The following is a 14,044-nucleotide window of genomic DNA, read 5'->3' as shown; positions in this document are numbered from 1 at the left end:
ACTAAAGAAACCGAGGCTCAGAGAGGTGGTGACACAGAGCTAGGGAAGGGGCAGGGCTGCCCTGAAGAGGAAGGCAAGGCAGCACGTGTCCAGGTGGCACCTCCCAGGGGCCCTTGGCCTTCCCGGCTAGTGGTTCCTGCTGCGGGCTCCGAGGCCAGGGGACAAGCCCCAGGTGGCTTCAGGATGGGGGGGGAGCTGCGGACTGGGACACAGCAGGTGCGGGGAGTGAGGGGGGCAGAAAGGGGCCATCCAGAACTGTCCAGACAGACACCTGCCATGAGGGTGCCCGCCCGCTGGTCCTTCCAGAAAGGATCTGCGCCTCGGGATTAAGCTCAGGCTGAGCTGCAAGCCTACCTGGCACCTGGGTCAAAGCCAGGGCCTCATCCCCCCCAACCCTAAGAGGTCAGCAGCGAGCAGGGAAGGAGACAAGGAACCAGGGTCAGAGAGGTCAGGAGGGAGGGCAGGGCGGGGATGGGCGAGGTCCCCTCCCTCAGAGAGGCGGCCCAGCCCAGTCGGTGAGCGGTGGTGTCCCCTGGCAGCCAGTCCCAGCTCGCGCCCCCCAGCCTCTGCGGTGTCTCCGCCCACCCCACCCGGCGCGCCTCCCAGTCTCCCCAGCAGCCACCCCCACCCCCGTTACCCCGCATTTAAAATTGATATCACAGGGAGAAACACGTTTTCTCAGCTTTATATGAAAGAGAAACGAAGTGGTTTCCTGCTGCTCCCGAGCTGTGGGCCCGGCGGCCTGGCGAGCGGATGCACTGGGACCTCACCTGGGACCCCACCTGGGACCCCACCTGGGACCCCTCAGGGGCTCGGCTGTGAGCGGCCTGGGTGCTGACCCGGCGGACTGGGTGCACACCTGCCCCCCTTGCTCTGCAAACACTGCTCCACACCTGCCGGCCCCTCCCCTGGCCCAAGGGCGCGGGCAAAGTCCTCCGAGGCCCTGGGACCCCGAGCCCGGGGAGTTGCAGGGCTGCGTCCAGGACCCTCACGGCTGCCTGGCCCGAAGCCCTCCACCGCGGCGGGCCCCGGTGTCCCCTCCTGAACGGCAGCTCTGAGCACCCCCCCCACCCCCCTGGGGTCGTGGCTCCTAGAGACCAGGTGGACCGGGCAGGTGCCTCTTCCAAGTGTGTGGGTGCCCCGCTGTGCTCACGGCTGGAGCTGGCACTTGCTGGGGGAGGGTCTGGTCAGGCTGTCCAACTGGATTATCCCCCTCCGCCCTCTCCAGGACCTCCTGACATAGCTCCTTTTATTAGCACCATTGTACAGATAAGGAAACTGAGGCGCAGACATGTTAAAGAACTTGCCCAAAGTCACGCAGCCAGCAAATTGTGGGCTGAGTTAGAACCCAGTTTTGGCCAAGTGCCTGCACCAACCTAAGCCTCAGTTTCCCCCCCACCGAGAGAAGTCCTAGCCCCGACCTCGTAGGAGAGTCAGAGGGGCATTCAAGATCGGAAAGCACACAGTAGGTGCTCACTAAAAGCAGCTGTCATGTTGACACACACAATGGTTGCAAGGCCTCAGCACCCCCACCCCTCGGGGGATCTCAGCCTGTATGGGGGGTGAGGGTGGGCAGCGGTGGGTACCCAGAAGGTCAGGGAAGTCCCATGGGTCCAGAGAATGCTCCTTCCTACCAACACATAGTCAGGGGCCTTGCTCAACAAGTCTGCTTTCAATTTTGTTTCTCTCTGAGGCCACGCACAGGAGTTTCGTTTTCTGTTTCTCCCGAAAGCTGGTCAGGTCAGGCTGACGAGGCCTGTTTCTAGAGTGTGAACAGCAAACACCCACCGGCTGCCGCCTCCTCTCACAGCTGCCAGAGTCCAGCCGGGCAAGGGCTCGCTGCCTGCACCAGCCCATCCCCTCCACGCCGCGGGCAGAGCAGGGGCCGCGGCTCCAGGCCTCCAGCCGCTGCCGCTGGGATGGCCCAGGCTCCGGGCGACCCTGATGAGAGAGGTACTTCTTCCTCCCAAGGAACAGCAGGTGCTCCCGGGGGGGGGGGGGGTGCACCTCTGCCCAGCTCCTTTCCTGGGCTAGCTGACAGCAGTGATGGCCTGCGGGGTCCCCAAGAGGGGCCCCGAGAGTAGAGGGGAGCCCAGGGCCTGGTGGGGAAGGCTGGCTCTGCCTGGGCACCTGCCAACACCCTCTGCACGCCTTTTAGAAGACCTTGGGGGGCAGCAGGGGGGACACACGTGATGCTGTTTCCATTTTATACATGAGATTCCTCAGGCCCTGCGAGGGGGACCCGGGGCCTCGCAGCTGATGCTGGGGTCCGAACACCTGTCCTCACACTCATTTTAAGAAATAAGAGAAGTTGCTTTGCTTCACTCCCGGACGAATAACCCATAAAAGTGAGCCGTGTATGGGGCCAGGGCTGTGTATTCTAGAGAGCCTGTGGGCTGTGGGCCACATGTGTGGGCTGTGGGTTGACGATGGCTCTGATTTGGGGATTTTTGGTTTTGCTATCACTAGCTGGTTTACTACTCACTATAATCTTTGAGATAGCTGCTCCGATCCCCACTTCACAGATGGAAAAAGTGTGGCACGGAGAGGTCACATAGCCGGTGGATGGCAGGGCGGGGGCTCAAACCCAGGAGAGGTGCCGTCAGAGGACAGAAAATAAGTCAAGGGGTGGCCTGGGGAGGGGTGCCATCGGGGTGCGCCCAGGGCCTGGGCAGTTTCCCCGGTTTCTCTTCTGCTTCTCCAAGGGGGAGGTGCAAGTACTTGTTGCTCAGTGCCTGAATTTAACTTCTCCCTCTGAGGTTTTCCTCTCCAACCTGTCACTTACACGTCGTCCAGTTTACAACTTCCCATTTACAGACGCATCAGCCTGAAGACTCGGCACGCGAGGCCAGCCAGCCCTATGGGCTTGGCCCTCACTCTGGTCTCTGAGGCACGACCCCTCTGCTCCTTTGGGGTCGGTGGGGGGGGGGGGAATGGAGGAGGAGGGAGGGGAAGGCTCACCCGTGGGCAGGCTTTTCAAGAACCAGAACTCTTTTCAAGAGGAGGCAAAGCCAGGCTTGCAGTTGATTGGATGGGGATCCCCGGCTGCTGGGGGTGAAGGAGTAGATGCCCCCAGGCGTCCTAACTGCACTTCACCTGCACCCAGCAAGGATGAACATGTCCTGATCATAGGGCAAGCCTCAGAGCCCAGCTGCAGAACCAGCAAATAAATGCCTTATCCCTTCCCCCACTAAGGGAAAACCCAGAAGGCAAAGGATCAGGCTGCTGTCCCACCAGGTGCCCCAAGTCTTCCCTAGAAGGGCCCCACTTTGCATTTCCCTCTGGGCTCTTGGGGACAGACATTTCCTGGTAAGAGGCCGGGCTGCCGGGGGGGGGGGGGGGGGGGGCCTCCAGCTCCTCAGGCACTGTCTGTGCCCTGTTCTCCGCTCCCCAAAGAGCTGCTGGCTTGGATTTGTGGGATCCTGTCTGATTGGAACGGAGGCGTTCAGAGAGCTCCTGGGATTCTGCTTAGGGTCATTAACCTCAGGTGGAGAATTAGAGACCTAGTTGCTGTCCACGCCCTGCCCTGGGTCGTCTGGGCTGACACCTGTCCCAGTGGTGAGCAGATCCACTCAGACACTCATTCATTCAAATGCTGTTTCCTGATCGTCTACTGTGTACCCAGCACTGAGTTAGACACCAAAGATACTACAGTGCACCAGGCAATCACAGCAGGGGAGCTTGGAGACATTCTGCAGCCCCCCCTCACACACAGGGCACCCCGATCACTCGGGGCACCTAGGATGGCTCCCCAAGAGAGATGGTGTTTGAGTGAGGTGTTGGGCAGGTGGAGGTTGAGGGTTGAGTAGGTGTTGGGCAGGTGGAGGTGGGGGGGGAGAGTGTTCCTGATGGAGGGAACAGTGTGTGCAAAGGCCCAGGAGTGAGTGGGCTGGAAGGAGCACACGGCTGGCTGGTGCTCGGAGGGAGGCTCTGGCTGCCGAGTGGAGGGTGGGCTGGAGGGATCCCGACTGCCGTCGGGGGAATAGCTGTGGTCACGGAGGTGGTGTACGGGGGGAGGCACAGAGGGGAGAAGATGGGATCCCAGAGAGCCAGGCACCATGTTCTCAGGACTCTCCATAACCCGGCAGCAGGGAGGAGGGCCTGTTTCTGAGCATCTTTAGCTTTCTGGCTTGGATGGATAGATGCACCACTGGCGTGGACGGTGAGCCCCCGAGGAGGGGCAGGTGCTGCAGGGAGGCGGGGACCACAGGCCTCCCTCGCAGCCACTTGGCCTCCTCCCTCCCTCCCTCCCTCCCCTTGCTCTCCTGCACTCAATCTACCCCACGCTGCCACCCTCCGCTCCCTTCTGCTCTGGGACATCTGAGGCCTGAGCATCCCCACCTCACCCTCAAGCGCTCACACCAGGCCGAGGATGCTCGGGAGGCTGGGGCACCTCCTCTGGTCACCAAGGTCATTTCTGACCAGCATATGTGTCCCTCCCTGGACAGCCGTGTTGTTAGCGTCTGCTCGGGTCTCTGCCCCTCCCTCTGGCCTGGACCCCTCACGCGGGGACACCTCCCTGCCTCCGAGTCCCCGCTCCAGGCTCGATCCAGGGGAGAATCAGTCCCCTCTCCGCCACTCTCTCCTCCGCCCAGACCTCGAGCAGAGGATCCTGCAGGCGCTGAGGGACGCCGGCTCCCCCATCAAGTCCATCCAGTTGGTCAAGGAATGCCAGGTGCCCAAGAAAAAACTCAACCAAGTCCTCTACCGGCTGATGAAGGAGTCGAAAGTCTCCCAGGAAGGCCCGGCGACGTGGGCCCTGGGCACCGGCAGGATGGGAAGAGTGGTGCCCGCAGAGCCGGCCCAGGCCAACCAGGGTAACCTGCTCCCCGGGGGAGGGGCGGGGCACCCAGGCGAGCAGCCCTGGCAGTGGACAAGCAGGTCCGGGCCTGGGTTCGAACATGAGCCCTGCCGCTTGAGGGTGCGTGGCATCCCCAGGCCGTGCCTCGTAGGTCTGCAGCCCAGGGCTGCAAGAGGGTGAGATGCGGAGGGCGCAGCCTCCCGCCTGCACACAGCAGGCGCTCAGCAAAGCACTAGCAATAACACTGTTGGCCAGTGCAACCTAGTGGTGACAACCGAACAGACTCGGCTTCGCACTGGGTCCTCCTTCGTAGTTCTGTAGCACAGAGACCAGCAGAGCTGGCGCTTGTCAGGTGCTCCCGGTGGCCGGCGGTGCCCGCACACAACCTGGACGTAGGTAGGTGGCCCTCTTCCTCTTCCCCCGGAGACGTGAGTCCGCAGCTCAGCTGCACAGCTGGGGAGCAGCGGGGCAGGTTTGGAGGCAGGTGCGTCTACCTGTGGACTCCGAGTCCAGATCTCCCACGCGCTGGGGGCCACCATGGGGCGGCCCACCGTCACCAGCAGAGTCCCCGTACCCTCTGCCGCCCCCCATAGCCCCTGACCCATCTTTCCTCCTCCAGCAGGGAGGTGCCAGCAAGACATAGTTGCAGTTCCAGAGGAGCCCGGCCTTCAGCTCACTGACCAGCGTAAGCATCCCGCTTTCCCCAAACTCTCCTTGGCCACTCGAGATGTTACTCTTGCCCCACCCACCGGAGGCCCCCACAAGGTGTCCAGGGGCGAGACTCAGTCTGCACAGTGGGAGAAGCTAAGTGGCTGAGAAATCCTCTCTCTGACAGTGGTTGGCATCCCTCGTGCACCCGCCGTGTGCCCAGCGCTGTTGGGAGCGCCGTACGCTCACCTTAGAACATCCTTAGAACAACCTAGTGCCTTAGAACAACCTCTGCGGGGTGCTAGTCTCACATCCCACAGTCTTCAGATGGGGAAACTGAGCACAGGGGGTCTGGGGTTGCCCAAGCTTACACAGCTAGCCAGCAGAGGAGCAGATTCAAACTCCGGGGCCCTCCCTCCTCATCCACCACCCTGCCTCCCAGAGGAAGCCATCTACAGGTTTCTGGAAGCCCATGGGCCCTGCAAGGCGCTGAACATCGCCAAGGGGGTGGGAAAGAAGATAGCGAAAGACGTCAACCGCGACTTGTATGATATGAGGAAGCAGCACAAGCTGGACTTTGATGAGAAGACAAGTACATGGGCAATTTATCAACCAGGTAGGTAGGTGCTGACCTGCTGCCCATGCTTGGATGGGGCAGGGCTACGAAGAGAAGCTGCAACATCTAACGCTTGGTCCTTGCTGGGCGCCCTGCCAGGCATTTTGCCAGCTCCACCTTCCTCTTCAGACCCTCACAGTAGCTTGCAGCGGTCTTGCTAATGGGTCACTAAAAGGGGGTACCAGGAGAGCGGGTGTGCTGGTGGGAGTAACCAAGGAGGGCTTCCTGGAGGAGTGGCCTAAGGCTGTAGTTGCAGAAGGCAAAGGGCTGGGATAAGAGGTGTTCATAGGATGCGGAGCTCAGCTGACACAAAACTGTTAGCACTTTGTCCAACTTGGAGTTTGGAAGTTGCAGGAAGAGAAGGCTGGGCTCAGACACCCGCAGGGTGGGGTCCCAGGTGACTTGTCCATCAGGCGCAGCAGGCACGGGGCCTGGCATCAGAGGTCTACAAAAATGTTCTAATTTCTCTTAAAATCAGAAGAAAAAATGAGTATTATAATAACGGTGAAGAGTTAACCGTGACTCCCACCTAGATTGCATTTGTCTTTATCCCCACAGTGTCATAAAAGGTAATTTTGAATATTTTTTTTAATGGAGGAAGGGACCCACAAAAGCACAAAAGGTGGGATGTGGCTCTGTGTGTGGAGCCGGCAAAGCCCCAGGCAGGTGCTCACCCGGCCCTTGAGATGACGCACAAGCTCACAGCGCCCAGGCGGGGCTCAGCATTGCGGGCGTGATAGCAACCTGTGACGGTGGCCAGGTTTAAACACTGGAGGAAAAAAAATCTAAATTCTTAAAAAATGCCACATGAGCCCAAACCAAGCTGCTCTGGTGGCCAGAAACAGCCCATGGACGGCCACCCTGCAGCCTCTCCCTCTGCTAAAGGAGAGGGGTCCTGGGGCTCAGTGGTTAGGGGAGGCCTCTGACCAGGGACAGAAGGTGAGCAGCAAGGCACCCAGGATCCCCCTGGGGTGGCAGAGGACACACGAGTAGGTGACCTCTGCGGTGACTTCTAAGCAGGGCTCATCTGGGCTCCTCGTTGACCCGCCTTGGACCCCCTGACTCCGCGCCCCCGTGGCGAGCACCTGTGCCTTAACAAGCTCTGCAGCAGATTTAGAGGGCTCGAGTGGAATATGATTTTGCAGATTCGAGAGGAGGAAATCGGGCCACCGCAATTATTTACCAGAAAAATCCAATCAACATGATCTGTCAGAACGGACCACATAACCACATTTCCATTGACAATTCTGAAAACATCCAGATTGGACAAGGGAACGTCATGGTGAGACAGGTGGCCTCTGGGGAGAACGGTGAGTCCCTTGACAGACACCTGCCCCCTGGAGGGGTATGTGCTCCAGCTGGGTGGGAGCAGGGAGGGGGGCACTCAAGCTCCGAGGACACAGGGCGGCTTTCAGATCCTTCCTGAGAATGAGGACGTCTTCCTTCATGCCTGGATCAAACCTCTCCTGCTTTCCCTTCACTCTGATACCTTTTGCCTCGCTTCCAATGCGACCTGATATTTTGCCTTGAGAAACAACTCAGGGTTCCCTCAGTAGAACATCTCGAGGGGTCACTGTAGTATTTTGTTTGTTCTGAGACATGCCCTTCCCCCACATTTTAACATCTTAGAAACTGGGCATAACCAGTGACATCCTAGTTTTGTCAAAATCCAGCCCCGCAAAGGGGTGCTTACTCCCTGCCAGGCACTGGGGCGGGAGGGGACAGGGGCCAGCCTTGGAGCACAAGTGACAGCACCAGCTCGAAAGCTAGAATACCCCCTGTGACCTCAGGAGAGCCCTGCCCCTCACTCCCACCCCCCACCCCCCACCCCTGACTCTGGGGTTCAGTTTCCCCAGCAGTGAAGCCAGGAGCTTTGTTTTAGAATCTAGATCAATGGTTCCCCATCCTTCGTCCTCTGGGTTCCACATTCCCCAATTTGGGCCGTGCCCATGTCTGATTATTTACTTAATATTATTAAACGATTTACCTTTGTATTCTACTCAGATTTATCTTAAAGTTTAGGTTACTAGCATTGTCTTAAGTTTAAAACCAGGAGGCTTACCATAAAAATAAATACCGAGAAGAGAAAAGGATGTCAAGGCTCCGAATGCTCACGGCTGAGGACTCATGCCCAAGGAGATTGGCCCTAGGGAGCAGAGGCTGTGCTGGCTGACTGGGTTTCTGGGCACCCCAGGGACATCCCAGGCACCAGTCGTAAAAACCCGGGAGACACCCCCCTCACTGTTCTGCTTCCCCATCAATAGTCTGAAACACTCATCCCCAGTCCCTTAGAGCCCACAAGGAATTCAGAGGCCTGTCTCCCAGGGGAAGTCAGAGGGCTCAGAGGTCACGTTGCCGTGTCCCCTGCCAGGCTCCATGGCTCCCCTCCCTCCCGTGATGCCAGCTGATCCCTCCACTCAGGGTTCCCCAGCTGCAGCCTGGGGACCCCAGGACATCCACTTGGAGAAGACTATGCTCAGACGGGTACAGATGGGACATGACAACATGATGAACCTCAACAGCACGCCAACCAAGGGCCCTGCCGCCTGCAGCCCCTTTGGCAGCTCCTCAGGTACCCCACCCTGCCCTCACCCCACCCCATTCATCTCCTCCCTGGGCAGAACTTGAGCTGGCCTTGGCAGGGAGAGAGGCACGATGGGAAATTCCTTTCCTTCCACCTGGAGGCTGTTACGCTGTAGAGCAGGTGGGGCTGTAGAGTCATCCCTCGGGATCCTGTGTCCTCATCTGTATGACAGGCAGGGGCCAGCCAGAGCAGGGTCAGAGGAGATGGCCAGACTGGAATGGCATCTAAGGAGGATACATCTAAGTACCTGGTGACCCACCAAGTGCTGTCGACAGTGACCAGAGAGCCCAGGCCAAGTCCTCTTCAGCACTGGGAACCCAGAGACAAGCTGGGGACAGAAAACAGCAGGGAGACCAGGGAGGCCGGGGACACCAGGAGGAAAGTTTCCAGAAAGGAGAAGCCGATGAGGTCAGGGAGCTCCATGGGGTCCAGTAAGAGGGGTCCGAGACAAGCTGAGGGGACAGAGGAGTAGGAGGAGGGGAGACTGCACAATTCTCGTCCGAAGTTTGCATGGGAAAGGAGCCAGGTGGCAGGGGCTGGGGACCGGCTATGGCTGCGCGGAGGTTTTAAGCAGAGAGGGAGATGGTATTGCAGAGCTTCGGGCAAACCAGCGGCACGAAGGGAGCAGCCAGTGGTGGGGAGGTGGCGGGGAGGTGGCCGAAGCCCAGGGGAAGGGCCTGTGAAGAGGTGGCACTCAGGCTGGCTGACCTGGGTGGCAGAGAGGGCCGGCAGCCCAGGCCATGTGCAGAGATGCTGAGGGGGGCAGGGTTTTGGCCGTGGGCCGAGTCTAGCCTGGCTTCAGGGAGGAGAGTTGGCCGGGGAGAACTTGGAAGCCAGGCTGGGGGTCAAGGCTCGAGGCCACCATCCAGCTGCCCGTGCGGCCCCTCTGACATCTCTGTCTTTGGCTGCCCGACAGCCTTTGCCACCCCTGGTGACACAGAGGCTTCGTTCGAAATTCGAACACCCAAACCAGGACCTTCCTCCGAGGGGGATGTGGCCCAGAGAGTCCACATCAGTTCGTGCATCCTTGAGGACACTGCCATTGGCAACAGCAACAGAATGACTGTCAGCTCAGGGACAGATGGTCCAGGAGGAGTTGCAAGGCCTGAGGACGCTGGGGAGCCAGGCAAGGATGCAGGTGAGCCTGGGGCAAGGTGGGCCCTGTGTTCCCTCCCTTTCTCTCTCATCCACCCATCCACCCACCCGTCTACCCACCAGCTCATCCACTCACCCATTCATCTATCCATCCATCCATCCATCCACCCACCCACCCACCCACTCATCTACCCACCCACCTGCCCATCCATCCATCCACCCATCAATAGTCATTCTCGAATCTCCCATTTCCCGGAGTCTGGAAAGCAGTAGAGGATCACAGCAGAGAGCAGCCCAGGAGCTAATGTGTGGGGTCCAATGTTTTTAGCCTAGTGACCTAGCCCAGCATTTAGCTCTGAGCCTCTGTTTCCCCATCTGGGGCATGAGGATGATAATTGCCCGTAGCTCCTAGTTGTGACGAGGACTGGGTGAGCTGTGCAGGCAAAGCCTCGGCACTGTGCCTGGCCCTGCGTGTGCCTCCAGGCATCTGACGCGTCATTACCATTGGTGTTATTTGAGGCCTCATGGGAGGTGCTGAGGTGCCACAGTGAGTGAGGCTCTGTCTCAGGGAGAAACTCACTTGCTGCAGCAAAGAGACCCCTACCCAGAGTGGCTCCCACCTGCCGGAGGCGCAGCCCACATGCAAGGGGGGCAACCGTCAGGGCTGGCGGGAGGCACAGACCCGGTTTCTTCCAGCTTGGTCCTGGGCCATCCCGAGGGCTCTGCACTCACCCATGGGCAGAGAGGCTACGAGGGCCGACCGTCCCCCTTCCACCAGGCACACCCACGCTCCTCATCTCAGCCCAAGGACCTGCACTTGGCCTCAAGAGGAGCTGGGAAATGTCACTGGAGCCCAGCTCCCCCTCAGGAGGAGGCCCCATGGCCAACAGGAGGACACTGGGGGTGCAGTTAGCCACCGGGCCGCAGCTCCTGCCCTCTGGTGGTGGAGCCAGGTGACTCCAACTCTGCTGCACAGGCAGGAGCAAGGTGGTGGTGGCAGGTGGGGGCTGCATCCTGCGGGTGGACGAGTGTGTGCGACAGGGGAGACCAGGACGGTGGGTGGACAGAGTGCGAGTGTGACCCATGCGTGCTTTGAGGATGGCAGGGGCCAGAGCACGGCTCCAGCCAGGGCGGGACTTTGGCATCTATCCCAAGGCTGGCGGGGGTCGTGACCAGGACAGGGTGTGAAGGGACTTCTGCCTTCCGTGTGACGGCGGGACCGGCCCGAGGATACAGGTCCTGACTCTCTGGGATTTGCACAAAGGAGTCATGCCAGGCCCCCTGTGGTGAGAAAACCTAGCCTGGGGACCCAGCCGGCATCCACCGGCCGCTGCCCGAAGGCCCGTGGACATTTGTGCTGGACGCCGAGTGTCCTCCCATCCTGACGGCCATGACCTTGAACTCCCAACAGCAAGAGTCCGGAGAAAGAGGGCGCCCTTTTCCCCTCTTCCCAGAAACCTCCCAGGAGGCAGGCGGGGACCCCGGGGTCATGGGCCCCACCACCTGGTCTTAGGTGGGACCAGCCAAGACTCCTCTTGAAGGGAAAGAAACACAGCCCTCTGCTTTTGAAAAATCGTCGATGCCCCCTCCCCTGTACCCCCCCCCCCAGGGGCTACGCGGTGGCGCCGACGTGGCCTTTCTCACTCCGCACCCCTACCCACCCTCCTCGCTGGGCTGAGCAACACCTAACTTCTTACTCAGGTGATGGGCAGGACCCCATCCTGAGACCTGTAAGGCCCGGCAGGTTTTCCTTTTGGGGGAAATGATGGGTCAGGGTCTGTCAGCACTATACAGTGTGGCACCCTCTTCGGGGTCCCTGTGAGCTGAGGCACCTGGACAGGTGGCCCGCAGGGGTGCTGGGGGCCCTCAGCTGCCCACCTGCCCGGCTCACTGCTGAGACACCCCGATGGCACCGGGGACACGACTCTGGGGGCCTAGTGCAACACGGAAAAGTGGGGTTCCTGATTCCGCCTCATCGGAGTTTCAAGAGCGGAACAGAGCTTTGCACTGAGCGCAGGGTCCCTCTGACTGTGGGCTCAGGCCACGTGCCCGTGAAGCTGGCCCTCCTTGGGGTCTTCTGGAGCAGGACCCCTCCCCTAGCCGTACCCCCCGCCCCAGTCATTGGCCAGTTCTGGCCCCGTCCTTGCCCTGAAACACACCCTCACCTGGACATACAGCCACGAGCAAGTCGGAGAAATAGTCCAGGAAGGAGGAGGGGCAGCTCACAAAGCAATCAGGCCTTTCGAAGAGAGCCCGGCCCTGTAAAAACAAACAAAAAACCACAATAAAACCCAGGGAGGGGTGGGCAAGGAGCTGCCGTGGCGGGGCAAGGAGAGAAGTTTCCAGGAGGAAGTGGCACCTGAGCCGAGTCCTGAGGGGGGGGAGCCAGCTCAGCAGAGACCCAGGGACGGCCCTGCAGGAGGAGGGAGCAGCAGGTGCATGGCCCCCAGGTGCAGAATGGGGTGCAGGAGTCTAGGGAGCTCGGGGAGCGGGTTCAGTGAGCCAGGGCTGCGCCTCTCAGAGCCGGCAAGCCCAGAGGAAAGGTCTGGATCTTGTTTTAAGGGCGCCAGGGAGCCCCTGGTGGGTTTTGAGCAGAAGCAAGTGTTAAAATGTCACCGAAGACAGGCAGGGCACAGAAGCGAGGCGGGCCCGGGGGAGGCGAGAGCCCCTGCTCGGTCCCGGTGACACGGGACAGGGCCCCCGCGACCGTGAGCCACGTCGCTTGGGTTATTTGAGGCGAGGGGGCCCCTGTGCTCCTTTGGCAACACCTTCTCTTCCCGGGATCCTGTCTCTGAAGGTGCGGAGTCCAGAAGCCACGTCCCCCACGACCGTGACCAGGCTTTCCCCGGCAACGGCAACAACTTCACTGAGTTCATCTCCCACCTGGAAGCTGTGACTCTTGAAAGCAGGGGTCCCCAAGCTGCCGAAGCCGGCGGCCGGGTGGACAGAACCGCAGACGAGGACCCGCAGGGGCAGGGGGAGTCCAGGACAAGCAGCCAGGCTCTCTCGGGAGGAGAGGACGAGCACCAGTGACCCTCACCGCTGTGCTTTCTGTGTCCCCTAAGTGTCATTCCCACCTTCCTGCCTCCTGACACGTGGCCAGCGAGAGTCGGCATCTGGCCCGACGTGGGGACGGGCCAAGGCACCCCTGTCCCTGCTGCCTCCTTGGCCCACCTTCCAGCAAGGCTGCCCATTCTCCTCCCACTCAAGACCTGACTTCCTCAAGGCCCGTGATGGCTGCCTGACCTCTTTCCCGCCTGACCTCTCTGGAACCTTCCTACTTCCACTCTGATCTTGCAGGATTTCTTAGCTGAATTTCCAGAGAACAAATCCCTCCCGTCCGGGCCTGGCAGAAGTCACCGGCCAGCTCGTGGGTCAGGTGACCTCGGCTGGCCGGTCATCAGGGAATGCTTGTCATACGGCAACGTGGGCTGGTGGGTGGGCTGAGTTCCCTCGGAGGGGTGGGGGATACGGCGGCATTTCCAGAACAAAGGAGTGGGGTGGGGCCTGGGAGACACGTGGGAAGGGACGATGGGAGGAAGATAGAGAAAGAGGGAGGCGGTGGTCAGCCAGGCAGGGCCACTGTGGAAGAGGACATACGTCCCCCACCTGTTGTGTCCATAACACACCCGCAGCTACATGCCCACGGCCCCTCCCAATGCCACACCCGCACCTCACTCTTCATTGTGTTTCCTCCGCCGCGGGACCCTGCATGTCCAGTGTCCCGGACCCACGTGCCCTGGGGCTAGTGTCTGCCTTGGTGGAGGAAGGGCTGGCTCATCACGGAGCCTCAGTAAAGAATGTCATTGGACAACATTTTCTCTCTTTTCAACGTGTCTGAGAGGATCTTGAGATCCTTGACAGGACGGTCAGTGCCCGGACCAATGCACTGCATTTAGGGTATGTCCCTTAAAGGGGAGTCCTAAGGCATTGTTTGAGCCCCTGGATCCAGTCGTTCCTGAAGCAGGATCTATCTCCGCATCAGTCCATCAGAGCAGCTGGTGTCTATCCCCTCAGTGCGGAAGCCAGCTCCAGTCGATTTCAGTTTCCCAGTGTGGCACGTCTCTCTCACGTCTGTCACCCCCGTTCCCTAGCTCGATGCCAGCAGGTCTCAGCTGAGACATGACCTCGTCCCGGAAAGCTTCCCTCTGCTCCCGAGGCGCCTGTGCTTTCCTGTCAAACCCGTGTCTCGCTGCCCTGCCTTTGTCTTGTTACTGGTCTGTCCCTCCGTATTCGTCAAGACTCATTTTGTCGTAGGTAGAAAGAAAGCTGGGACCCTCTCTGCACAAAAGGGGATGGA

The 14,044-nt window shown here is 60.1% G+C and overlaps 1 protein-coding gene and 1 long non-coding RNA gene across 5 annotated transcripts; one reads left to right on the top strand and one right to left on the bottom strand.

The window, feature by feature from the left end:
* The first annotated feature begins 1,707 nt into the window (after positions 1 to 1,707).
* Positions 1,708 to 13,560, top strand: ZBP1 (Z-DNA binding protein 1). Of its 4 annotated transcripts, none has more exons than XM_072801541.1 (8): positions 1,708 to 1,953; positions 4,596 to 4,817; positions 5,421 to 5,486; positions 5,892 to 6,065; positions 7,211 to 7,375; positions 8,437 to 8,637; positions 9,566 to 9,787; positions 12,542 to 13,560. In XM_072801541.1, the coding sequence occupies exons 1-8, from the start codon at positions 1,920 to 1,922 to the stop codon at positions 12,775 to 12,777; spliced, it is 1,320 nt and encodes a 439-aa protein (XP_072657642.1). In that variant the 5' UTR covers positions 1,708 to 1,919; the 3' UTR covers positions 12,778 to 13,560. The 4 variants fall into 4 exon arrangements, with proteins under 4 accessions (XP_072657642.1, XP_072657641.1, XP_072657640.1 ...); XM_072801540.1 differs by having other exon boundaries at positions 1,708 to 1,980; positions 5,424 to 5,486; XM_072801539.1 differs by having other exon boundaries at positions 1,708 to 1,980.
* LOC140618692 (uncharacterized) lies at positions 4,400 to 9,893 on the bottom strand. The gene is made up of 2 exons (XR_012018757.1): positions 8,128 to 9,893; positions 4,400 to 6,532 (listed from the first exon to the last, which is right to left on the bottom strand). It is a non-coding gene; the product is annotated as an uncharacterized lncRNA (long non-coding RNA).
* Positions 13,561 to 14,044: the final 484 nt, after the last annotated feature.

Source organism: Canis lupus, chromosome 26 (assembly GCF_048164855.1).
Source record: "Canis lupus baileyi chromosome 26, mCanLup2.hap1, whole genome shotgun sequence".
Lineage (NCBI taxonomy): Eukaryota > Metazoa > Chordata > Mammalia > Carnivora > Canidae > Canis > Canis lupus.
The sequence above is the reverse complement of the archived record's forward strand: the minus strand, read 5'-3'. Positions and strand labels throughout refer to the sequence as shown.